The sequence below is a fragment of the Aotus nancymaae genome, unplaced genomic scaffold (genome assembly GCF_030222135.1).
Source record: "Aotus nancymaae isolate 86718 unplaced genomic scaffold, 86718_ANA_hifiasm-v0.15.2.pri h1tg000021l, whole genome shotgun sequence".
Lineage (NCBI taxonomy): Eukaryota > Metazoa > Chordata > Mammalia > Primates > Aotidae > Aotus > Aotus nancymaae.
The window spans coordinates 8,605,453-8,630,849 of NW_026988433.1; the positions used below are offsets into that span (position 1 = coordinate 8,605,453).

The 25,397-nt window shown below is 57.4% G+C and overlaps 1 protein-coding gene across 24 annotated transcripts in view; it reads left to right on the forward strand.

Moving 5' to 3' along the window:
* NCOR2 (nuclear receptor corepressor 2) overlaps window positions 1-25,397 on the forward strand; it is a 211,703-nt gene that overhangs the window by 49,814 nt on the left and 136,492 nt on the right. For 23 of the 24 annotated variants that reach the window (XM_064379585.1, XM_064379594.1, XM_064379584.1 and 20 more), the window contains exons 3-6: window positions 1,921-2,048; window positions 4,553-4,730; window positions 15,828-16,007; window positions 21,873-21,986. In XM_064379585.1, the coding sequence (XP_064235655.1) occupies window positions 1,921-2,048; window positions 4,553-4,730; window positions 15,828-16,007; window positions 21,873-21,986 (600 nt within the window). Of the gene's footprint in view, window positions 1-1,920; window positions 2,049-4,552; window positions 4,731-15,827; window positions 16,008-21,872; window positions 21,987-22,617; window positions 24,505-25,397 lie in introns of those variants that run through there. The other variant, XM_064379604.1, reaches the window with a different exon arrangement.

Below are 25,397 nucleotides of genomic sequence, written 5' to 3' on the forward strand. Positions count from 1 at the left end.
AGGAGGCCCTTGCCTTTTCTGCCTTCCGGAGGCTGCCCTCAGCCTTGGGGGAAGTCCCTCGGAGAGGTGAGGGAGTTGAGTGTAGGAGGTGCAGGCCTCCTTTAATCTGGGTTGGACACCCATTTCAAAGAAAAGAAACTGAGGCCCAGAGGGTTCGAATAACAGGGCCAAAGACATACCTTCTGTTGGAGGCCTTACAGCTCTTGGTATCTACATCGGACTGCCCAGGGAGGTCCCTTCCCTGTTTCCAGCTTCTCAGGCTGCTGGGGTCCCCGTGGGTCCCACTCCCTCATCCTCCCTGGCCCCGGGCCCCCGGCTCTAGGTGCTCATTTTGCTGGGTCTGCGGCAGGCACGCTATCACATCTACCTGGCACTGTCTGATTCTCTTTGCAAAAAATAACTGCTTTGTTAAAAACCAGACAATAAAAGAATGACTAGACTTTTATGGAAAATTGGGAAAAGTTTAAAAAGGTGCCAAGAAGAAACGAAGTCACCTGCTCTAAAGGTGACTCCACTCTCTGAAGCCTTACCTATGTCAGACATCACTAACTGATTGCTGCAAACAGCATAACTGAGTGTTCCAGGCAGACAGAACTAATTGATCAGGACTGGCACGTGAGTGAACCCTGTCTTGTTTTGTTTGAGAGGCTTGTTACTGTTTTGTTTGTTTGTTGTTGTTGTTGTTTTTAAACACAGTTGACTGTTTCTCAGATCTGAGTGTACTCGGCAATCGGGATGTTGAGCCCCCACCATGATAATGAATAATGCGTTAAAAAAGGATCTGGACCCTTGTTAAGTAGGAATCCGTCTGGCGGGACAATTGTGCTATCAGTGTCAGGACTGTCACAATCAGGGAAAGAGTCCGGGCTCCGCTCCAGATTCGGCCAAGACAGCTGGGGCCTCACAGCCGCCGTGCTGAGGGAGGGGTCAGTGGATGGAAAATTACTCTGAGGAGCGCTGGAGGGTGGGGGGTTCCTCTAAACTGACTTAGCAGGATTCCCACAGCGGAGCAGAGCCCCGCAAGGCCAAGGTCGAGGCCCTGTGCAGAGAGGATGGGTCAGAGGAACTTGACTCAGGTGTGGGCAAGGAGAGTCTTTGTCATGTAGAGGGTGATGTGGTATTAAAGGAGGCGGCTGTGCCTGAGGCTTACCCTCCTGGCTGGGACAGAGCCTTACCTGCGGGATGGGCTTGGGGTCACGGGGTGCTTGGTTCTGAAACCCGGTGTTGAGACCTTTCTGGCAGTCACTGTCTGCCACCATCATTGCCACTGTCCATCCTTACCCCGGCGAGTGAGGCCAGAGCCTCGTTCCCTCTCGTGGGCATCACTTACCCCTCCTGCCAAGGACTGGGCAGTTCGGTTGCACCTTTTTCCAGTTGTGGCTGCCGCCAGCGCTCCTGTGTTTGCACGTCGTGCTGTCCCGTACGCATCTTCAGTCCTGTCTTCCCAGGGCCACATTTCCGAGCTTCATCTCCTCAGGCTGGAGGGACCCGCTGCCCGGCAGGGGTGGCATGGGGTGGGAGGGTACAAAAGTGGAGACAGCCTCCTCTCCTCTGCCTGGCCCCCCATCAATGCCAGCGTGGCCGGAACGGATTTTGCAGGCGTATGGTTCCAGGCCTGTAGCAGCCTGTGGCCTCGGATGGCCCGTCAGCCCTGCCAGGCTCGGTGTTCTCATCTGGAAGGTGGGCGTGATCGTGGGTCCCTGAGAGGCTGTGTGGGAAGGGCGCAGCCCAGGGCCGTTCAGCCGGCTGTGTTTTCTCCTCCTTGGCTTCGGCCCAGGGGTAGCCTCTGGCCAGTCAGTCCCTGAAGTTCCCTGTGGGGACGTGGGCTTGTCTGCCCAGGGCAAGAGAGAGGTGTCCATGGCCTTGCCCTGCCACGCCCGTGCCCACTGGCACTCACCGCTCCTCTGTTCCCTCCCGCAGGACGTCGGGCTCCTGGACTACCAGCACCACTCCCGCGACTATGCCTCCCACCTGTCACCCGGCTCCATCATCCAGCCCCAGCGGCGGAGGCCCTCCCTGCTGTCTGAGTTCCAGCCTGGGAATGAACGGTGAGGAGAGGCTCGCTGCCTCTGCGTCCTGGGTGTGGGAGCTCCGTCTCAGATAGGCAGAAGCCCATGGTGGAGCAGGAGCACGCAGGGGCCTGTGAAATGAGGGGGTGTGGGGCCGCGGGCTCACCCTCGACCTGGTGTGGCTGTGACTCGGGTTGAGGATGGGGACCAGCAGGGAAGAGCCTGTGGCCCTCGGCCTTCCAGCCTGGACCTTCAGTGGCCTCTGTGGGTTTGGGCAGGAGGGGGGACCACCGAGCTGGGCTGCAGCAGGGCTAGGCCGCTGTGGGAAGGTTCGAGTCCACACCTGGTGCCCCGGGACCCCTTCCCTCCCCTCCAGTCCTCCGTCTTCTCCAGCTGGCAGAGGACGCTCTCCGGTGTGTGCCTGTGCTGGGCCAGCCTTACTTTCCCTAATCCAGGTGGGAGGAGAATGAAAAGTGAGGTGGGGGGTGGGAGGGAGGTGGGGTGGGGAGTTGGGGGACTACAGCAAGGGGAGGGCCAGGACTAGGGCTGGAACCAGCTCTCTGTGTACACATTTTAGGCCACGTTCTTCCTCCCACCTTCTCCAGAAACTTCTGCTGGAGACCCTGAGGTGTGAGGCACTGTGCCTATTTCTCAGATGGAGCAGCTGAAGCTGCCAGGTTGAGGGATGGGCCCTTGTTTACTCAGCCAGGACTAGAAATCGGGGCCCCGGCCCTTCATGACACCACAGAGGCGTCCCAGGGCCATGACTGGTCTCCGGGGCAGGCGGGGCTGGTGGACTGGGTGTGCGCTGGCATCAGGAGCAGGAGGGGAGGCCGAGGCAGCCTGCCTTTGGTGCCGGGATTGGTTTCCTGGGGCTGCTGTCACCACATGCCACAAACTGGGTGGCTTCAAGCCACAGAAGTGCATTCCTGTGATCTGAATTCAGGGCATCTGCAGGGCCACGCCCCTCGGAAGGCTCGAGGGGAGGATGCTTTTCTGTCCCACCAGCTTCTGACGGCTCCGGGTGTCCCCTGGCTGTGGTTGTGTCGCTCCGATCTCGGCCTCCGCCTGCGCCTGTCTCACATGGCTGTCTTCTCATCTGTCCCTGTGTTCTCTGGTCCTGTTATAAGAACTGCCCTCGTCCTAATCCGGGAGGGCCTCATCTTAATTCCATGTTCACTGACCCTAGATCCAAAGAAGGTCTCATTTTGAGGTTCCAGCGGCCGTGAATTTGGGAGGATGTTTCTCCGGCCACCGTGGTGCCTCTGTCGTGTTTAAGTGAAAACACCACCACGCGCTTCTTGCCAAGCACCTCGTGATGGCAAAGCCTTAGGTTCTGGGCCATGAAGAGGGGATGTCTTGGGGCCCAGCTTTGGAGGGACAAGGACTTGAGGACCCTCCAGGGAGGTGGGCACAGAGAGGTGGCGGCCTCGCCCCCACGGGGGCAGTGACACAGCCCCAGCCCAGGCTGCAGCTGGCAGCATTCAGTCAGTCTACAGGCACTGATTGAACGCCTACTGTGTGCCAGTCCCTGGGGGCAACCACGAGCCAGACAGGTGAACGACCCTGCCTCATTCTGGGGTGGGGGTGGCCAAGCACATGGGGAGGGCAGTGGAGAGAGGGCAGACGGGCGGGTGAGGTGGGGTCTGGCCTGGGGCAAGGAGGCGCCATCTGCACCAAAACTTGAAGGGGAGGAGCCCACATGGAGGGCCTGCGGTCCCAGTGCTCCAGGCAGAGCCCAGCAGGTGCAAAGGCCCTGGGGCAGGAGTGCACTGGGGGGTCAGCAAGGACCAGGCCAGGCAGGGCCCGTGCAGGAGGGGAATGGCCATGGATTCCCTGCTCAACCTCTGGGAAAAGCATTTTAGCAAGGGTCACGTTCAGGCTCTTTGTGGTGGGTGATGGCTGGAGCCCAAGAGGTGGAGGCCAGGAGTCCCAGCTCTGCGGGGTGTGCCGAGTTAGGCAAGGCCACCCGCTCTCTGGGCACACTGCGGAGGCGGGTTCAGGAGGGCCCGTCAGTGGGGAGTCCGGGCTGCTGGGCTGAGTTAGGTGGTGGGGCCAGGTTCCGCAGGAAGAGTTCTGCCATCGGCCAGCGATGTCTGCGCAGCGTAGGTGGGCGGGAAATGGTGTCACGGGTGCTGTTATCTGCGTTAGGTCCACAGCGTCTCCCAGATGGGCTGTGCCTGTGAACCACGGGGGATCTCGCTAAAATGCGGAGCCTGACTTAGTAGGTCTCGGGCGGGACTGGAGATTCCGAATTTGTAGCCAGCCCCGGGTGGGGACAGTGGGCTGGTGCACGGACCACCCTGAGTGGCGAGGGAGGGGCAGTCACTCTGGGGCATTGCAGTGCCACCGTAGTGCCCTCCCTCCCTGTAAATGTCCTCGGTGAGCACGGACCTGAAGGAAGGCAGCGCCGCGTTGCAGTCCTGCCCCGCTGTGGGGCCGTGGGAGGTGGACTCCTGTGAGCACCTTCCCGCAGGACCACACAGAGCACGGCGCGCAGAGCTGCATTCTCCCCGTGACGCCGCCTGCCTCCCCTCCCGCAGGTCCCAGGAGCTCCACCTGCGGCCAGAGTCCCACTCATACCTGCCCGAGCTGGGCAAGTCAGAGATGGAGTTCATTGAAAGCAAGCGCCCTCGGCTGGAGCTGCTGCCCGACCCCCTGCTGCGACCGTCACCCCTGCTGGCTGCGGGCCAGCCTGGGGGATCCGAGGACCTCACCAAGGTAAGCCCGGGCCCCCAGCTGGGAGCTCCTCTGCTGCCTGAGGTTCTGCTGCTGGTTGGGCTGGGTGGGAGGTGGCGGGTGGGTGTGCAGGGAGGGCTAGCTCGGGCAAAGGCTCGGAGGTGGGCGAGCACTGGGTGCCCGGAGCTGGGTGGCAGGAGGAGGGCAGACAGTAGGTCTCTCTGGAGCTGCCCGTGTGTGGGAAGAAGTGGGGAAAGCGTTCCGGGGGGCTGAGCAGCAAGTGCAAAGGTCCTGGGGCAGGCACAGGCTTGCGGTCGGGAGCGGCTGGAGTAAGGGAGGAGAGAGCTGAGATGGGAGGGCCGGGGGTGCCGAGGAGCAGAGAGCTGCCCTCTGATGGGGGTCGGGACCGTCCTGTGTTCCATTTTCAGCTTTTAGCACATTCCGAGAGCTTCACTGAGGGTAGGTCGCTTGGTTCCGTGCTTGCTTGGAACAGGGGGCTCAGTGACCCCTGCCTCCAGCCCTACATAGCAGGCAGCCCCCTGGGCCTGCAACCCCTGCCTGTGAGGCATTCTCTTCAGGGCTCTGCCAGGCCCCTGGGGCTTCTGGATTCTTAAGGGGCAGGGAGGAGAGTCCCCCAGAGTCCCCCAGAGTGAGATGGGCAGAGTTGGCTCGGCACTAAAGGGGTGGTGCTTGGTTAGGACATGGCCTGACCCCTAGAGCAACAAAGCTTCCTTCCACTGCCCAGTCTGGCCACTCCTGGGGGTGCCACGTGGCACCGGGCTGGCCTGGGTTGAGTCTGCAGCCACTAGACCTGAGGGACCATGGCTGAGCTTTGGGCAGGGGGAGCCGGGCGACTTTAGGCTCGTCTGCCTCTTCATGTGGGGCTGCCTGGCATTGCGGGTGGCCCCAGGCCTCACCGGGGCACTCACCCATCCCAGGGCCTTCCATCCATCTGCCCTCACGGGGCCCAGGCACGATTTCCACCACCCCCACCTCCACGGCTGTGCAGCCCTTGTGCCTCTCTGAGCCCCGTTTCTTCCTCACCGATCTGGGAGCTTGTGTGCAGGGTGTCACCTGGTCATCTTGTGTAGAGGGCTCGGCTGTGGACCCCATGCGTGGGAGCTGTTTGGCACCCGGGAGCTTGCATGCATGGCTGCAGGGCCACACTCGGCCTTCTGCTGGGGAGAGAGGGTGCCCACATGGGCCCTGGGACGTCCCTGGGGTGGGCTTGGGCTGGCAGGAGGTGAGTTCCGTCCTGGGGCTGGGATGGCCGGGCTCCCCTCCTGCTCTGCATGGCTGTGACCTGAATCTGCACACCTGCCAGGTGCCCTCAGGGCTGCCTGTGGGGCAGGGCAGGGAGGGGCTGGGGTGTCTGTGTGGTCGTTGGCCTCCTGCTGCTGGGGCACACCCCCACCCCCGCTCCCCTCACCAAGTTGTCACAGGAAGGTGGTCAGTTAATGAACTCCTGGCCAACAGACCGCAGGCGCCTGCCAGCCTGCTCCGGAGCCTCCCGGGCGGGTGCAGCTGCGTCTTTGCGCCACTAGGCCTCCTCCCTGGCTACCTCCCTGCTCTCCTGCCCATCAGCAAATTCTGACGCCTCTGCCCTAAGATATCCCAGTTCCAGCCTTCAGCCCGCACCTGAGGCCACCTGAGCTTGTCATTGCTCGCTGGGAATGTGGCAGTGGCCTCCTCCCGGATCCCCTGCTGCGGCCTCCCTCTTCCCGCTTCAGTTTTTCCTCCAAGCAGCAGCCAGAGGGCTCTTGTAAAGGCAGATGCCTGTGTCACCCAGGGGGTGTCCCCCCATGCGTCCCCTTGTGCTCCAAACCATCAGTGGCTCTTGTCTCAAGCAGGAAAAAGCCACAAATCCTTGTCATGGCCTGCAGGTCTGGTGTGATCCAGCCCCATCACCTCCCTGAGCTCATCTCCCATCGCCAGTCCTCTCAGCCCTCAGGTGCAGCCTCCCAGGCCAGCCTGGAGTTCCATAAACACGCCAGGCACATTCCCGCCTGGGGGCTTTGCGCTGGCTATGCCCTCGGCTGGAGCGCCCACCCCTCAGGAGCTCCCCACCCCTCAGGAGCGCCCCAACCCTCAGGAGCTCACCTCCCCTCAGGAGCTCCCCAACCCTCAGGAGCTCCCCAACCCTCAGGAGCTCCCCACCCCTCAGGAGCGCCCCTCCCCTCAGGAGCTCCCCACCCCTCCCCTCAGGAGCTCCCCACCCCTCAGGAGCGCCCCTCCCCTCAGGAGCTCCCCAACCCTCAGGAGCGCCCCTCCCCTCAGGAGCTCCCCAACCCTCAGGAGCGCCCCACCCCTCAGGGGCGCCCCTCCCCTCAGGAGCGCCCCACCCCTCAGGAGCCCCCCACCCCTCAGGAGCCCCCCTCCCCTCAGGGGCACCCCTCCCCTCAGGAGCGCCCCTCCCCTCAGGAGCTCCCCTCCCCTCAGGGGCGCCCCTCCCCTCAGGGGCCCCCCACCCCTCAGGAGCTCCCCTCCCCTCAGGGGCGCCCCTCCCCTCAGGGGCCCCCCACCCCTCAGGAGCCCCCCATCCCTCAGGAGCTCCCCACCCCTCAGGAGCTCCCCACCCCTCAGGAACACCCCTCCCCTCAGGAACTCCCCACCCCTCAGGAGCGCCCTCCCCTCAGGCACATTCCTCCTTCCCTCCCGCCTTCCAGTCCAGGCTGTCCTCCAGGGCCTGCATGGCAGGGAGACCTGTGGCCAGCCCTGTGGGGACCCTTGAGGCCGCTCATGGCTGAGGCTGCAGCCCCACCACATCCTCCTGGGGTGTAGGATTCAACCACAGCGTCCCTGCTGGCCTTGAAGGGGGTCTCTGTGGCCTGGGGCTTGGGCCCCCTGCACTTGAGTCTGGACTTGGGACTTGGGTCAGTGCTAGGGCTTCTCCTTCGGGCACTGCCCCCTTGGGGACCCGAGCCAGCATCCCTTGCCCCTGCCCCGAGGCCCAACCCTTCCAGCACGTCCCTCCTGCCCCTCCTCCCCTTCTTTCTCTCCCTCATCTCCCTCCTTCTTCCCTCCCTTTCTTTCCACCCAAACAGCCCCGGCCCCCACCCGCCCCCCCATCCTGCTCACTCCCCTTCACCCCCTGCTTCCTCCCTCTTGTCACCTCTCCCTGCTCATCCACTGTGACTCCTTCCCTACCACAGAGCTGCCCCAGCTGCACCCAGCCAGTGTCCTTGCCTTCCTTACCTACCCCTCCCCCCACCCGGAAGCTACTCTCACCCCTGGGTTCTGCCTACCTTCCTCTCCGGCCAGTGGCCTTGCCCCTCCCCCATCCATTCATTCCCCCCCACCATCTCCTTGCTTCCCCACCCCATGCCCCCATCTGCTCCCCCTCCTTCCCCCACTCCCCTAGAGTCCGGGGCCCAGCTGTCAGTTCATTGCAGAAACTCACAACCCACTGCTGGACAAGGGTGCCTGGGGGTGCTTGGCCCATGGCCCTCTTGACTGGAGAGCGATACTTCCCACGTGTGTGTGTCCAGCCTGGGGCCTGTCACACCTCCAGTGCCCTGGACGGCCCTTTGATTTCACTCCTCTTTCAAACAGACAGTGGAACCTAGACAGTGGCGGGGGGAGGCTGTGCACAGATTAAGCACCTGTGGTGTGCTGCCATGGGAGCTGCTGCCGTGGGAGCTGGCTGCCGTGGGAGTTTGCTGTGGCTTCAGTAAAGCTCAGGGCAGCCCAGGCTGGAGGCGCTTTCTCTCTCCAGCTTCCACAGAGGATGCTGATGGCAGGGCTGCTGGAGAGATTGCAGGCAGTGGCCCCAGAGGCTTCTGTCCCCCAGGGTCACTCAGCCGCCCAGCCGTGTCTGACTGCCCAGGCTGGGGTGGGGACCGTGGCCAGGTGGCGTCCTCATCCTGTTGCAGCGGGTGCCTGGCCAGCTGTGTAGCAGGCTCCTCCCTGCGCGGCCCTGGGGCATCCTAAGCTCCTTAGCGGCCTCTGGGCAAAGGCGATCCCCCTTCTGCAGCAGGAGTGGGGGTGGCCGGTGGGCTCTGGGAGTTAGGCAGCAGAGGGAGGTGGCCTACTCAGGCCTGCAGGGTCCCCTTCTCTGCCTGATGAGGCCAATGGGATTGAATGGTGGACTCTTGGGGTAAGACAGGTCCTTTCTCGGGAGGCTGGTGTGCAGGTGGTAAGAATGCTGACAGTGACGGCAGGTGATGTTCGCTGAGCCACGCCACGGCCAGCCAGTGTCATTCCCTGGTCTCTTCCCAGCCCCAGGAGGCTGGGTCGGTACCCGCTTTTGTAGAAGGCCCCGGCTGAGTGAGCTGAACAAGGGGGAACGGGATTCAGGCCCAGGCGGCTGGGAGTGCACCCCAGGCCTGCCTCCAGGCTGACCTGCTGCTCTGGGCCCCTCCAGTCTCCCTGGTGGGTGCCCTCCTCCCTCTGCCCGGGACCCCCATTAGCACTGGAAGCTGCTCTGTCCTCTGTTGTTGTTGTCACAGAGGCAGGAGGGAGTTTTAGCTCAGCCTCCTGGGAGAGGCCTGGATGGATAGCAGGCCAGTGTGTGTGTGTGTGTGTGTGTGTGTGTGTGTGTGTGTGTGTGTGTGTATGGTGTCTCTGTGTGTGTGCGTGTGTGTGTGTCTGTGGTTTGTGTGTGTGTGTGGTGTCTGTGTGTGTGTGCCTGTGTGTGTGTGTGTGCTTTGTATGTGTGTGCGTGTATGTGTCTGTGGTTTGTGTGTGTGTCTGTGTGCTGTGTGTCTGTGTGTTTGCGTGTGTGTCTGTGGTGTGTGCGTGTGTGTCTGTGGTGTGTCTGTGTGCTGTGTGTCTGTGTGCTGTGTGTCTGTGGTTTGTGTATGTGTGTGTGTGTGGTGTCTGTGCTGTGTGTGTGCGTGTGTGTGTGTCTGGTTTGTGTGTGGTGTGTGTGTCTGTGATTTGTGTGTGTATCTTTGTGTGGTGTGTGTGTATGTCTTTGTGGTGTGTGTGTGTCTGTGTAGTGTGTGTGGTGTGTGTTTGTGTGTCTGTGTGTAGGCAGCTCAGGACCCAGTCTTGGAGGGCGACCAACCCAAGTGGGCCGTTGTCCCCCATGTGTGTGTTCTGTGTCTGCGCAGAGAGCAGGCCCGGGGGCTGAGTCTGCTGCCTGCCAGCCTCTCCAGCATGGCCGCGCCCTCGGGCCTGTGGGTTCGGAGGGTCTCTGTCCCTTACCGCTGCTCTGCGGTTCTTTCTGCCTGCCTGGCTTTCCCTCTTGTCAGGAATCCCTCTGCCTGCGGTGCGCCCGCTGGGATCTCTCTTAGTCTCTGTGTCTGTCTCTGTCTGTGTCTCTGTCTCTCTATCTCGTTCTCTTTGTGTCTCTGTCACCATGTCTCTGTCTTTCTGTCTCTATCGCTCTCTGTCTCTATCCGTGTCCATTTCTGTTTCTCGACCTCTTTGTTTGTCTTCGTCTCTGTGTCTGTCTCTCTGTCCTCTCTGATTGGACCACAAGGTGGGGAGCGTGACAGGGTGGTGCTGGGGCCTGGCGAGCCTGGCCGTAGTAATTGCTCCAGGCTGTGAAGAGATTTGGAAAGTCTGAGCAAGGGAACGTGCCTGGGAGAGTGCGCTCAGAGGCCTTCTGCGTCTGCCGTGTGGAATTCAGCCGGGTGCCTGAGGCAGGAATTCGATGGGATTTTTCTGTGTTTGCCCCCTCTGCCCTGCCGTTTTCCTGTTTTCTGATGCTTCTCTGCTCTTCAGCTTCTGGAGTTCTGTGGCATCAAAGACTTCCTTGGGAATTCACTGAACTTTGTTTTGGGGACTTTAGAATTATCACAAATAGCACCATCTCTGAAAATCCCTAATGGGGACAGACAGCCCCTGTCAAATTTAAACATGAGTTCTGGCTCACATAACTGAAATCCATGTTTGTTAGTTTCAGGTACAGCTTGATCTGGGTGAAAGGATGTCCTGAGAACCTGTGTGTTTTCATCTTGGCTCTGCCGTCTTTCATGGGGTCTTAGTGTGTTAGCAGGAAGGAAGCTGGTGACTCCAGGCCTTCCTCCTCCCAGGTTCAAGGCCAGCAAAAAGAGAGCAGTCTCCCACCTTCTCTCCACATTTCTAGCCCCAAACTGCTTTTGCTTCTCATCATGAGTGGGCCCATGCCTGCCCTGGAACCTGTCACTGTGGCTGGAGTAGGGGGTAGACTGGGATGCATGAAGCTGGGCCCCGACTTTTCCTGGAGCTGGCGTAGGGGGTCTGGGGGGTTTTTCTGCTTCCGTGTCTTCAGTTTTGCATGAGAAACTTTTCTCGTTCACATTGGCTTGAAGTTTTACAGCAGGGGCATCTGGTAAACGGTGCCAGCTGCGCCCTGGCAACTTGCGCGGGTGTATTAGTTTGTTGCTTTGCTTCCCTTGGCTTTGGTCGGGTGGGAAGGTGGACAGTCATCGCGACTGTGCCTGCAGGCCTGACCGCCAGGCTCCCTCAGCCCCTGTTCCGGGAAACCTAGCACCGGGGAAGCGGTCCTGGCAACCCGGGTCTGTCTCTAATTTTGCAGTTGAGGGCTGGTTCACGTAAAAGTAACCATGTTAAAGTAACAGTTCATTGGCGGACATTTACAGTGTTGTGCAGCTGTCACCTCTATCGAGTTCCAGAATATTCTCATCACCCCAAAGGGAGAACTCCATACTAATCACTAATCAGTCGCTCCCTGTATTAGTCTGTTCTCACACTGTGAATAAACACATGCCCGAGACTGGGTAATTTCTTTTTTTTTTTTTTTTTTTTTTTTTGAGACGGAGTCTCGCTCTTGTTACCCAGGCTGGAGTGCAATGGCGCGATCTCGGCTCACCGCAACCTCCGCCTCCTGGGTTCAGGCAATTCTCCTGCCTCAGCCTCCTGAGTAGCTGGGATTACAGGCACGCGCCACCGTGCCCAGCTAATTTTTTTTTTTTGTATTAGTAGAGACGGGGTTTCACAATGTTGACCAGGATGGTCTCGATCTCTCGACCTCGTGATCCACCCGCCTCGGCCTCCCAAAGTGCTGGGATTACAGGCTTGAGCCACCGCGCCCGGCCTACTGGGTAATTTCTAATAGAAAAAGGTTTAATTGACTCACAGTTCAGCATGGCTGGGGAGGCCTCAGGAAACTTACAGTCCTGACGGAAGGCGAAGCAAACACGTCCTTCTTCACATGGCGGCAGCAAGGAGACGTGCAGAGCAGAAGTGGGGAAAGGCCTTTACAAAACTGTCGGGTCTCGTGAGAACTCTATCACGAGAACGGGGTATGGGGAAACCGCCCCCATGATTGAATGACCTCCCCTGGGTCTCTCCCACGACATGTGGGGATTATGGGAACTACAGTTCAGGATGAGATTTGGGTGGGGACACAGCCAAGCCGTATTACTCCCCACTACCTCTCCTCCTTTTTCCTGGCAAACACGCGTCGCCGTCCATCCATATGGATTTGCCTATTCTGGACATTTCATGTAAGTGGAATCGTACACTCTGCAGCCTCTTATGTCTGGCTGCTTTCACTCAGCATCATATTCTCGGGATTCATCCACAGTGTAGCCTGAGTCAGTGCTTCAATCCTTTAAAAAAAAAAAAAAGATGGGGTCTTGCTATGTTGCCCAGGCTGGTCTCGAACTCCCGGGCTCAAGCAATCCTCCTGCCTCGGCCTCCATGCCTGGCCCTTCACGTGGCATTGTATGGATATGCCACGTTTTACTTATCTGTTCATCAGGTGATGGACTGACTTGTGCAGTTTTGCTGTGAATCAAAGCTAAACCTGAATCTTAAAGAAGAACCTGTTAAAGACAACAGCTGTTATCCATGGAGAATTTAAAGGAAGTAAGTTTCCAGCAACTTTTCCAAGCGTTGATAGCGGTTGCCAGCTGCTGCTTCTACTTACTTTTTGTTAATGTTACTCTGGAGCATTATTCCCAGGTTGGATGAGTGGTTTGCTCTCACAGTTTTGGGGTGGCCCAGCCCCCAGCGCCCCCCTTCCACATCCTCATCCTTGCTGTGTCCTCTCTCTTCTTGGTCCGGTTAGAAGCGCGGAGATGGGATAGCGGAGCTGTTTCTTGCCACTGGTAGTGCCGCTGGCCTCTGGGTGCCATGCTTGCTGCTACCATTTGTCTTAAGAACCTCAAGAAGTGACATGGGCTGCAGGGAGAGACCAGCCAAGCCCCCGAGGTGGACCGCAGTGAGGGCCTGGGCGGTGGCATTGGGACACGGGTCTGATGTCTGTTGGCACAGTAGGGATGTTGCGCACTTCGGGCAGCAGAGCCAGCCTGTGCAAAGGCCCGGGGGTGCCAGATGCATGAGCTGTCCGTGGCTTGCTGTGGGTGGGGTCGGGTGCCCGTGGCCCTGCCTGAGCTCCTGCTGGGGAGCAGTGAGCCCGCACCCCCTGGTACATGCACACACACTTCCGAGGCTTTTTCCGGGGACTTTTTCTCCTCCACACATTTCTGCCTTTAATTTCTGGAGGTCCTGCACTCTGGGTCCCTGGAAGGGGTGCTGCTTTGGTGCTTATGCTCAGCCCCATGGTTCTGTGGGATGAACGGATGTGTGGCCTGGACCCCATTTCTGATGTGGGTGCCCCTGCAGCCTCTCCCTTCCAGCACCTTCCAAGTTAGGGTGCTGAGTGCCTTTGGCATGTTGTCAGACAGTAATCCCATTTCCCATGGTGGTTGTGGCAGTTACATGGATTAAGACTTGTGAGTTGCTTAGAACAGGAGGCCAGCAAACTCCAGCAAGCTCCAAATCTGGCCCTCAGCCTGTTTTTGTAAATAAAGTTTTATTGGCACACAGCCACGCCCATTTGGTCCCCATCACCTGTGGCTGCTTTTGCAATACAGTGGCAGGGGCAAGTAGAGGTGACAGACCTCGTGGCCCTCAAAGCTCAAGATATTTTTACCATCTGGCCCTTTATGGGAAAGTGCGAGGGCCTCTGGCATCCAGCCGCCGTGGCCTCCAGCCTCCCAGTTTCCTCCTCTAATGGAGATGAAGCAGCAACCCCGTCGGAGGGCTGCCGTGGGGTCTGCTTCATGGGGCGTGGGGAGCTCTGGGATGCGCTGAGGCCCTGGGGGAGGTGGCCTGAGGAGCAGGGAGGACTACGTTGGGCGACTGAGGCCTGTGAGCTCTCGTCTGCATTCCCCTCCAGAAGTCCATACATGCGGAGGGAGCACCAGGTCATCCAGGTGCCTGCTGTCCTTATCCCCACATCTCAGATGGTAACAGAGGCCAGAGGCAAACCTAGTGTGACCCAAGACTCCTGGCCCCTGTGCTCCTTGCTGGGGCTCTGTGGGTTGAGGGGAGGACAGAGGCCGTGAGGATGCAGGAGTGGACAGAAGATGACGCAGCCTCTGCGAGTCCCGAGGTGGGGGGGCACCCGGTGGCCCCCGGGCTGCAGTTGTCCTGGGAATAATGCACCCTGTGTCCTCTGGGTGCAGCTGCCGCGGGGGCGGGAGGTGGTGGCCTGGCGCTGCTCCGGGCCTCGTCTGTCAGCAGCTGTCGGCTTGGCCCTGAGGATGGCACGGGGCGGGGTCTGGGTTCCTGGAGCCCGGGTAGGGGGGACCATCCCAGCCAGCATTTATTGAGGCTTACGGCACACCAGGCTCGGAGCCATTAACTCATTCAAGACTCGCAAGGACCTGGGAGGTGCGAACTTTTGTTCTCCCCATTGTACAGATGAGGAAGCTGAGGCAGGGAACAGCTGAATGATCTGCTTGAGGTCATGGAACTGGAGAGTGGCAGAAGGGGCTGGGATTTGAACCAGGGCTGCACAGCGAGGACTGGTTTTTTTTTTTTGTAACTTTATCCTGAGAATGCTCCCAGCAGTGCCTGTGTGCAGCAGACTTCAGTGGGTGGGAGGAAGGCATCCGTGGATAACAGTGCAGGCCGCCTTTGTTGTTCAGCACATTTCATAAACATCTGTATTACACAAAGGGTAACTCCATGAAGAAAATCAGAAGACATATGGGCAAACAAAAAGAAGGAAGTAAAAATACCCTCTTCTGCCCTGCTGCCTAGATCACTCCTTGTAGCTTCTCTGTAGCCTGTTCTGGTGGCTTTTCCGTGTGTTTGGGACACATGTTGTCTTCAGAGCCATGTGTGTGCTGGCTGCCTGGTTCTGGAAGCTGCGTGTTTGGACTGTGCTTCATGAACGGGTGTTTGCGGAGGTTCTGTAGAGGCCAGGCCTTGGGGAAACGGAGGCTGTGGGTCTTGGTTCCTTGGGCTAGTGGGGAACACACAGATGGAGTGAGTGGAGGAAGAGAGGTGTGTTACGGGAACAGGAAGTTGGAAGACTTCGCAACTCGAGGAGAGACCGGGAAACCATTTGTGTAGCCAGAGCGTTTGAACTGCATCTGAAGGCTGTAAGGGACTCTGACCTTTGGAGAATGGGTAACGGCTAGGATGGGGATGGCATCCTTGAACAGCTGGGACTGTCCTGACAGCTGTCTAGTACTCTGGGCCTGGAGTCAGGGACGGAAACTGGGGGTGGACTGTGGAGGGGGCGTGTATTAGTCCATTTTCATGCTGCTGATAAAGACATACCCAAGACTGAGCAATTTAAAAAAGAAACAGGTTTAATTGGACAGTTCCACATGGCTGTGAAGGGCTCATAGTCATGGTGGAAGGCAGGGAGGAACAAGTCATGTCTTAGATGGATGGCAGCAGGCAAAAAGTTAGCAACTGTTTTAGTCAGAGTTCTCTAGAGGGGCAGAACTAATACACACACACGCACGCGCGCACACACACACACACACACACACAAAGGAGAGTTTATTAAAGAGTATTTATTCACACGATCACAAGGTCCCACAAGAGGCCATCTGCAAGCTGAGAGCAAGGAAGCCAGTCCGAGTCCCAAAGCTGAAGACCTTGGAGTCTGATGTTCAAGGTTGGGAAGTGCCCAGCATGGCAGAAAGGTGTAGGCTTGGAGGCTAGGCCAGTCTCACCTTTTAACGTTCTTCTGCCTGCTTTGTATTTGCTGGCAGCTGATTAGATGGTGTCCACCCAGATTAAGGTGGGTCTGCCTCCCCAGCCCACAGACTCAAATGTTAATCTCCTTTGGCAGCGCCCTCACAGACACACCCAGGATCAGTACTGTGCATCCTTCAATCCAATCAATTTGACATTAGCATTAAACGTCACAGGGTATTACGGACTAGGGGTGTCCGTGTCCCCTATGCTGACTCCATGCCTGTTTTTTCTCTGCCACAGGACCGTAGCCTGACTGGCAAGCTGGAGCCGGTGTCTCCCCCCAGCCCCCCACACGCTGACCCTGAGTTGGAGCTGGTGCCTCCGCGGCTGTCCAAGGAGGAGCTGATCCAGAACATGGACCGCGTGGACCGAGAGATCACCATGGTGGAGCAGCAGATCTCTAAGCTGAAGAAGAAGCAGGTGTGAATGGGCAGGGGATGGGCAGTGTTGGCTGTGAGCCTCCATTCTAGCAATGACGGCAGTGTCACGACATGTGCTAAGCAAGGCCCTTTCCAAGTTCCCAGGTGCTCGCTGGTTTTTATACCCTTTACGTTTATTGGACAGGAGCACCATCCACAGAACCTTCTGCCATGATGGAAACACTGTATCTGCAGGATAGCTACGTTTCACTGTTGAGCATTTGAAACGTGCCTACTGCAACTGAGGAACGGATTTTTAAATTTTGTTTAATATACACATTAAATGTGCCTTTCCATAGCCACACAGGCTGCCGCATTAGACGGCGCGGGCATGCCAGGCAAGAGTTCAGGATTTCCAGCCAGGTCGTCCAGGTTCAGATCCTGTTTTTCCCACCACCCGGCAGTATGAGTGAGCAGTCCCTTCTCGGTGCTTCCCTTTCCTTATCTGTCATATGGGGAAACAGCCCCTGGCTATGGAATCTGAATGGACCAGCCTCCTGACTGCTCCTCACCAGCCGTGTGGCCCCGGAACCTTCATCTCTGGCGCCTCAGTTTCCTTGCCTGTAAAATGGACAGCTTGTAGAAGAGGAAGCAAGACCTCGAGATTAAAAATAAATCTGCATTGTCACTGTTGAAACCACACAAAACATGAGAAAAATCTGATGTAAATATTTACAACATTCCTTTTATAATTTTGTTTTGAGTATGAGTTAATATACAATTCCTTGATAATCTGCCTTTTCCCAGATCTTCATGGTTCACTCCCTGGCATCATTCAGGTCTCTGCTCTGATGTCTCTGACGCCAAGGAGCCACCCTCAGCTTTGTACAGGAACACGAACCCCAACCCTCCTTTATTCTGGGTTCAGCCAATCCAGCCAATTCTAGCTGCTGCTGGTTTTTGTAAATAAAGTTTTATTGGCACAGCTACGATGACTTGTCTGTGTATCTCTATACACATGTGTCTATATAACTACTTTTGTGCCACATTGGCAGAATTAAGTCATCACAACAGAGACCTGTGTGGCCTGCAAAGTCAAAAATAATTGCTATTTAGGCCTTTAAAGAAAAGCTTTGGGCCGGGCACAGTGGCTCATGCCTGTAATCCCAGCACTTTGGGAGGCTGAGACTGGAGGATCACTTGAGCCCAGGAGTTTTAGACTAGCGTGGGCAACATAGTGAGACCCCGTCTCTACAAATAATTTACAACGTTAGCCAGGTGTTGTGGTGCATGCCTGTGGTCACAGCTACTCAGGAGTCTGAGGCAGGAATGCCTGAGCCCAGGTGATTTAGGCTGCATGAGCCATGATCTCGCCACTGCACTCCAGCCTGGGTGACAGAGTGAGACCCTATCTCACCAAAAAGAGAAATTTTGCCGATTGCTGATCTGTCTCATCACCCTAGTGGTGGCCTCATTATTTGAATTAATATAGGCCCAGCTTTGTCAGACAGTGGTCCTCTCCTTCTCTTCCTGTTAACTGCTGTGTTCTGAGCAGCATGAGGTACATAGTAGGTGCTCATTAAAAATGGTTGATTGAGTCATTGCGACACCGTCTTGGCCCCAGGGAGTATGTAGACTAACAGGGAAGCAGGCTCATGTCTAATGCGCTCCAGACAAGAAAGTTGGGGCTCCAAGGAGGATCAAGGGCTCATCCCAGCCACTGTGGGCAGGGCACGAAGGCTGGTGAGAGAAGGGTTCCAGGAAGAGGCGCCATGGGAGCTGGGTTTTGAGGGGGAGAGCGTTGATTTCAAGGGGCCATCAGGGCTGTCACGTGGTTGGGGGAACCAGGATTTGGGAATAGTCCAGCTGTAGGGCCCAGTCCTCGAGACTGCCAGCTGTCCCAGGCTTCAGCAGGCAATGGGTAGGTCTCATGATGGTGGTGCAGGCATCCCTAGAGGGCCACACCCCAGCGGGGGTGGGCAGACATTGCCAGGGCCAGCCTGGTACTGCCCCTTTAGGTCTCCAGTCCCGGCCCTGGGGTGGGTCTGAGGCTGCGGGGCCCTGGCACATGCTGGCGGCTGCAGCTGGAAGCCAGGCGGCTCCAGGCGGCCCTCACTGGTGAGGTTTTGGGTTTCTGTTTGTCTGTTTCCCCCCTAAATTCTCCTTTGGCATTTTTCAAAAGTGAAATTCTCAAACATGATCATTTTAAAGTGCACAGTTCAGTGGCGTTTAGCATATTCAGTATCGTGCAGCCATCACCTCTGTCTGGTTCTAAGCCATTGCAGCAGCCCCCAGGGAAGCCTCCTAGGAACTGACGCAGCCACTCCCCTATTCTCTGTCTCCACGGATTCACCTGTTCTGGACGTGTCCTATACATCGGATCACACAGTATGCGTCCTGTTGCATCTGGGTTCTTCCACGTCGCGTCCTGGTTTTGGGGTTTATCATGTTGTCTCTCGTCTCAGTCCTTCATTCCTTTTTATGGCTGAATCATATTTCATTGTGTGGAGATGCTATCTTTGTTTATTTCATTATCGGTGGCCATTTGGGCTGCGGCTGCTGTGAATCGCGCTGCTGGTGAACATTCGTGTTCGCGTTTTTGTGGGACACCTGTTTTCAGTTCTCGTGGTTGTGTACCTAGGCGCAGAATTATTGCACAGTGACTATAAGTTTAACGTGCTCATGACTTTCCAAGCTGTTTTCCACGTCAGCTGCCCCATTTTACATTCCTACCGGCAGTGTATGAAGGTTCCAGGTTTTCCACATCCTCACCAGCCCCCCCTTTTTTTTTGAGACGGAGTCTCACTCTGTTGCCTAGGCTGGAGTGTGGTGGCGCCATCTTTGCTCACTGCAGCTTCTACCTCCCGGGCTCAAACGATCCTCCTACCTCGGCCTCCTGAGTAGCTGGGAGTACAGGTGCGCACCACCACACCCAGCTAATTTTTGCATTTTTTGTAGAGATGGGGTTTCACCCTGTTGCCCAAGCTGGTCTCAAACTGCTGGTCTCGAATGACCTGCCCGCCTTGGCCTCTCAAAGTGTTGGGGTTTCAGGTGCAAGCCACCCTGGCCAGCCACACCAACCGTTTTATCTTCCTTGGAAAAACGTTTTTGATGTTGTGCAGTGGTGTCCCTTGTGGTTCTGACTCCATGAGACAGCCCTTTTTAGCGCGTCGCTGCCGTGCAGGAGGACGTTTCCTGCATTGCCTCCTTGATCCTCCAAACAACCTTACGAGGCGGGCGTGTACTCGCGGGTTTCGCTGAGCAAACACTGAGGTTGGGGGTGAAGTGCCCTGCCCGAGACTGCAGAGCTGGTGAGCGTGGAGCTCAGGCTTGAATCCCGGCCCAGCAGAGCTCAGTCGCCTTCTTAGCTGGGTCTCTGTAGGTGTCCCAGGTAGTGTTTTTCTCTAGTGCCTGCAGGAGGACCACCTTCCCCGGCTGGAAGGGGTCTCCCTTCCACCCACCCTTTCCGGGCTGTGGACTTCTTCCTCTTGCAGTTCATTGGTGCTTTGCGGGAGTATTTCGATGCCCTTCCTGAAGCAACCACCAGGGGTCGCTATGGGACTGAGGCAGTTCTGCTCAGGCCTCCAGCACCGGAGTCTGCAGAAGCTAGGACCCTGGGTTTTCTGGCTCTTTCTGCCTTCACTTCTTGGCTGCCTTTTTGGGTTCATACTGATATGCCCTGTGGTCACGTGCGGGCTGTGTGAGCATCATAAGTGGAGCAGACCATGTTCTGATCTCACTCACAATGCCTTGTCACATTGCAGAACTGGGCATTGGCCTCCCATCTGACCTTGGGCCAGTGCCCTAAACCCTGTGGTCTTCAGCCACCCTCTTGCTATGAAGCAGATGGCAGCATGATGGAATGCCCTTTCCAAGGGTGTTAGGAGGGGGTCCAGTATATGAACATATGAGGAGGGGATGATGGGGGTGATCAGGATGAGGATGATGGGGTGATGAGGATGATGGGGGATGGGGATGATGGGGGGATGATCGGGATGAGGATGATGAGGGGATGAGGATGATGGGGGATGGGGATGATGGGGGGATGGGGATGATGGGGGGATGGGCATGATGGGGGGATGGGCATGATGATGGTGGTGATGATGTTGGGATGGGGTGATGAGGATGATGGGGGGTGAGGATGATGGGGGATGGGGATGATGGGGAGATGAGGATGATGGGGAATGGGGTTGATGATGAAGGTGATGATGGGGGATGGGGATGATGGGGAGATGAGATGATGGGGGATGGGGATGATGGGGAGATGAGGATGATGGGGTGAGGATGATGGGGAGATGAGGATGATGGGGGGATGAGTATTATGGGGGATGGGGATGATGGAGAGATGATGATGGGGAATGGGGATGATGATGATGAAGGTGATGGTGGGGGATGGGGATGATGGGGAGATGAGGATGATGGGGGATGGGGATGATGGAGGATGGGGATGATGGGGAGATGGGGATGATGGAGGATGGGGATGATGGGGGATGAGGATGATGGAGGATGGGGATGATGGGGAGATGAGGAGGTAGGGTGATGAGGATAATGATGATGGGGGATGAGGATGATGGGGGATGGGGATGATGGGGTGATGAAGATGATGGGGGATAGGGATGATGGGGGGATGAGGATTATGGGAGATGGGGATGATGGGGAGATGGGGATGATGGAGAGATGGAGATGATGGAGGATGGGGATGATGGGGAGATGGGGATGATGGGGAGATGGGGATGATGGGGGGATGGGGATGATGGGGAGATGGGGATGATGGGGAGATGGGGATGATGGAGAGATGGAGATGATGGAGGATGGGGATGATGGGGAGATGGGGATGATGGGGAGATGGGGATGATGGGGGGATGAGGATGATGGGGAGATGGGGATGATGGGGAGATGGGGATGATGGAGAGATGGAGATGATGGAGGATGGGGATGATGGGGAGATAGGGATGATGGGGAGATGGGGATGATGGGGGGATGAGGATGATGGGGAGATGGGGAGATGGGGATGATGGAGAGATGGAGATGATGGAGGATGGGGATGATGGGGAGATGGGGATGATGGGGAGATGGGGATGATGGGGGATAGGGATGATGGGGGATGAGGATGATGGAGGATGGGGATGATGGGGATGATGGGGGGATAGGGATGATGGGGGATGAGGATGATGGGGGATGGGGATGGTGGGGAATGAGGTTGATGGGGGGATGAGGATAATAGGGGGATGGGGATGAAGCAAGGATGCGGAGCTCTGTGTGTGGAGTGCTGTCTGTGTGTCCCCTGCCGAGTGCTTTGCAGGCATCATCACCTCATTTCACCTTCACACCAGCTCTCTAGGATAGTAAGTCATTTGTCCACATTTTCCAGATGAGGAAGGTAAGGCACAGAGAAGTCCAGCAGCTTCTCAAGGCCGCACAGCTAGTAGGAGTGGGAGTCGGGTTCCAGTCTGCCCAGTGCAGCCGCGGACTCTGCACAGCGTCTCCTGGCGCTGATGCTGCCCATGGGAACTGCAATGTGTGGTAATGCTGGCTTGTAGAAGGCCTGACTGTGCCTGCCTGTGTAACTAACTCATTCAGTATGCACCGCAGTCAGAATGAGGACACGGCAATCAGCCTGTTTACAGATGGGGAAACTGAGGCCCAGCGGGGTGAGGCTGCTGCAGCCTGTGCTTCCCTAGCTGGCAAGTCACGGAGGCAGGATTTGAACCTGGCTTTGGAGCTTGGAGGCTGCAGCCGGCCCGGGAGCTGGGGCCTCTTCAGGGTGCGGAGTCCCTGGGGTGACTCACAGGAAATGGGTAGCAGCCTGACTTCCTGTGCGTGGCCGAGGCCCGGGCTGCAAGGGGGCCTCCCCGTGGCCTAGGGGCTGCAGCCCTCCTTCCGCCCGCCGGGCTGCTCACCCGGCATGCTCTACCTGTTCCCACAGCAACAGCTGGAGGAGGAGGCCGCCAAGCCACCCGAGCCCGAGAAGCCAGTGTCACCACCGCCCATCGAGTCAAAGCACCGCAGCCTGGTGCAGATCATCTACGACGAGAACCGGGTACGTGCCCCCGCCCCCGCCTGCTGGCCACAAGGTGCTTCCCGGGGAGCACCTTGAACCGGGCCTCAGTGTTCCCATCTGCGAAATGGGGAGGGTACCTCGCCACCCTCTCACCCAAAGACGCAGGGTTTGTGAGTGGGTGGGGGAAGGTAGCCGATGGAAAGCCAGCCTGGTGTGGCCTCTGAGCTGTTGTGCTCAGACACACAGATGAGATCGTGGCTGGCCAGCAGGATGCGACACAACACGGAGGCATTGAGCTCCAGGAGAGCACCAGGGGCCACCACTTGAGGCACGTGTGCAGGAAATCCCTTTGAGGTAAAAGATAATGACGTTGTGACAGCAGCAGCGAGCGTTCATGGAGCAGCCCTTCCCGTCAGTCCCGGACAGCAGGTGCAGGCCAGAGGTGTTAAGCACCTTGTCTAGAGTCATACGTCTAGGAAGCATTGGGCCTGGATTTGAACCTGTGAGCTGTCAGACCACAGGGCCTGAGTTCTCAGCACTGGCTTCCACTGGCACTGCGCCCTGGAAGGGGCTTTTGAGATGACTGAATCCCGGGGTCAGGAGCAGGTTGTGGGGGCCATGGAGATCTCACTGGGGCAGCAGCCGGGTATTGATAGGGGGTCTGGTCTTGGTGGAGGGGCTTGAGGTGTCCCGTGTCTCCAGGGGCTGGACCCTGAGGGCCTGTGCACCTCCAAGGTGGAACCTTATGTCTGGTGAGGTGGTGAGCTCCCCATCTTCCCACTCAAGCCAGTACCAGCTGGGCTTTGATGTTTTACAGTCGACTTTTTCCAGATGCACTTGGGATCTGTGGATATTGATCCCCCCTCCCTTATTTTCTGGATGAGGAAACTGAGGCCCAGAGAGGGACTGGTCCTTGTGAAGTGTGACAGATGAGGAACCTCCTCTCCCTGTCTTGGCATCCTGCCAGAGGCCCCAGCCCCCCTTCCCAGCTGCGTCTTCTGTAATACCTTCCTTGGCCAATCAGTGCTCAGAGTTGAGGTGGGGGTGGGGAGGCCTCTGGAGTCATGTTGTAGGTGTCTGTAGTGGCAGCCTGAGGCGGCAAATGACTGGATCAACCAGTTTGGCTATGCTTCCACCTCTAGAAACAGCAATGTCATGCAGAATGAGACGAGCCTGTTTGGGGCCTGGGAACGAGCTTGGGTCACTCTTCCACACCCTGTCCCCTCACCCCAAGCACCTGTAGTAACAGTCATAGGAGCGCCAAGGGGCCGCACGTGCTTCAGCCAGGCATCCTGGGTTCAAATCTCATGTCTCCTACTTCCTGGCTCTGTGACCTGGAGCGTTTTGCTTAAACCTCCCTGTGCCTCATGCTCCAGAGCTTTAAAATGATGACAACGATGGCATTGGCTAGTACAGTTGGCGTGGGGATTAAAGAGGCTAATGTCCTAGTACCCTTAGGACAGACAGTGCCTGGCACCAAGAAAGTGCCAGCTGGTGCTATTAATTGTCATTATCGTAGCTGTCATTTCTTCTTGTAATTGTTTACCTTGTACATTTAATAGAATACTATTTGTATTTAATAGAACTGCTATTACTCTCTCCACTGTGCTTACCAAGAAACCAAAGCTCAGAGAGGGAAGGTGACCTCCCTGAGATTGCAGAGCAAGTGAGCTTTGAGCCTGGGACTCAGAGCCAAGATTGAGGTGGCTCCAGGAGCCCAAAGTGGAGAGGACATGGGCAGGGCTCCTGAGAGTGTCACCTCTGCCTGCCTTCTCTGCTCCTTGGTGGAGAGCAGGCATGGTTCTCACCAGCAGCTGTGGAGGCCGAGTCAGTGGCCCAGCACGTTGCTGCAGCACCTTGGCCCTCTGCCTGGAGCTTCTCTTCCTGCAAGGCCTATACTGTCATTTCTATCTTTGCTCAAATGTCCCCTTCTCAGCAAGACCCGTTTCAACCCTCTACTCTTCCTTCCCGTTTTCCTCCTTTGTGGCTTCTGATTCTCCTCAGCCCCTGTCCCCATGGGATGTGATTCATATTTTACTTATTCTGTTTATTATGAATGGAAGCCCTGTGAGGGCAGGGATTTTATTCCTGCCCACTTTTACTTTCATTTGTATTTCCAGCATCTAAAACCACTCAGCACACAGCAGATGCACATGAAGTAATTGTCGTGGACGTGTCCAGGCAGCAGGAGGGGAGGGGAGATGGAGGCGTGTGGCCAGCTCTTGCCCGTGGAAGAGGCCTCTGGTTTGAGGGTGTGGGAGCTGGTGGGGACCCTCCACCTGGGCTGAGCTTCCGAGCCTCCAAAGCCTGCAGCCTGTTGTGCGGGAGGCCCCCAGCCGCCTTTGGCAGGAGCAGCCAGGCCTTACCGCCCCTTGGGGGATCAGTAGGATTAAATTTTAATCCGCCTTCCTTCCCTGCTGGTTCCTGGAGAGATGGAGGACAAGGGTCTGTCTCTAAACGCCGAGCCTGCCGGAAAACGCAGCTTCCCCGCTGGGCAGGGCCTGCCTGGCAGTTCTGAGTGCCGGAGTCTGGCTCATTATCCATTCGGAGCACATTGGTGAGGCACCTGCTGAGCAAGGCTTTTCCTGCCTCCCGGGAGCTGCCTGCGTGGGCGGAGGCCGGGCAGGTGTGCACAGATGGCGGAAGAGCCGACGGGGTCTCTGCAGCCTGAGAGCAGGAGCAGGCGGGGTGGCCCCGGACTGGGAGGGCAGAGCGTGACCTGGAGCGGGCACCGGGAAAGGCTTCTTGGAGGCAGCCAGTGGGCCGGAAGGAGGGCATTCGGGTGAGGGGCATGGCAAGTCCCAGAGAGGGGACTGGCGTCTTCTTTGACCTTCAAAGGTGGTGGGCGTGAGGGTAGGAGCCTCTTGGTTCTGAGACAAGGAGCACACTTGGAATCTGGATAAAACACACAGGCAGGCAGCACTAGCAGAGTGTGGATATGTAGGAAAATTTGTTCAGCGCAGGCTGCTGGGGAGCAATCAGGGTGGGCTTCATAGAGGAGATGGGCCTTGAGCTAGGTCCACTGGGGAAACATAGAAGGCTGCTTCCAGTAGAGATGCTGATGGCTCATTCACATGGGGAAGAAGAGGCAGGATTGATAGAAGCAGCGACCTCCAGTTGCTGAGTAATGCAGAGATCAGCGTAAGACTCCAGTCCTCGTCTTTGAGTTTAAGCGTCTTAACAGGAACGTGTTTATACAGTGTGATTGGGACTCATTGTGTGCACAGTGTGGTAGGGACAGAGCAGGGCAGGGATGAGTGACGCCATCAGCAGTCGCTGTGGACGTGAAGCAGTCAGCAGAGCCTGCTGGGGGTTTTGGCACTCTGGATGCTCGTTTGCAGGGCCCAGCGTCAGACCCTGTGATGCAAGATTTTCAGAGCAGTGGTTCAGACCCCATCCTGTGGCCCCAGCATCCTGGGCCAGGCCCCCACCTCTGGCCTGTGTGCCCAG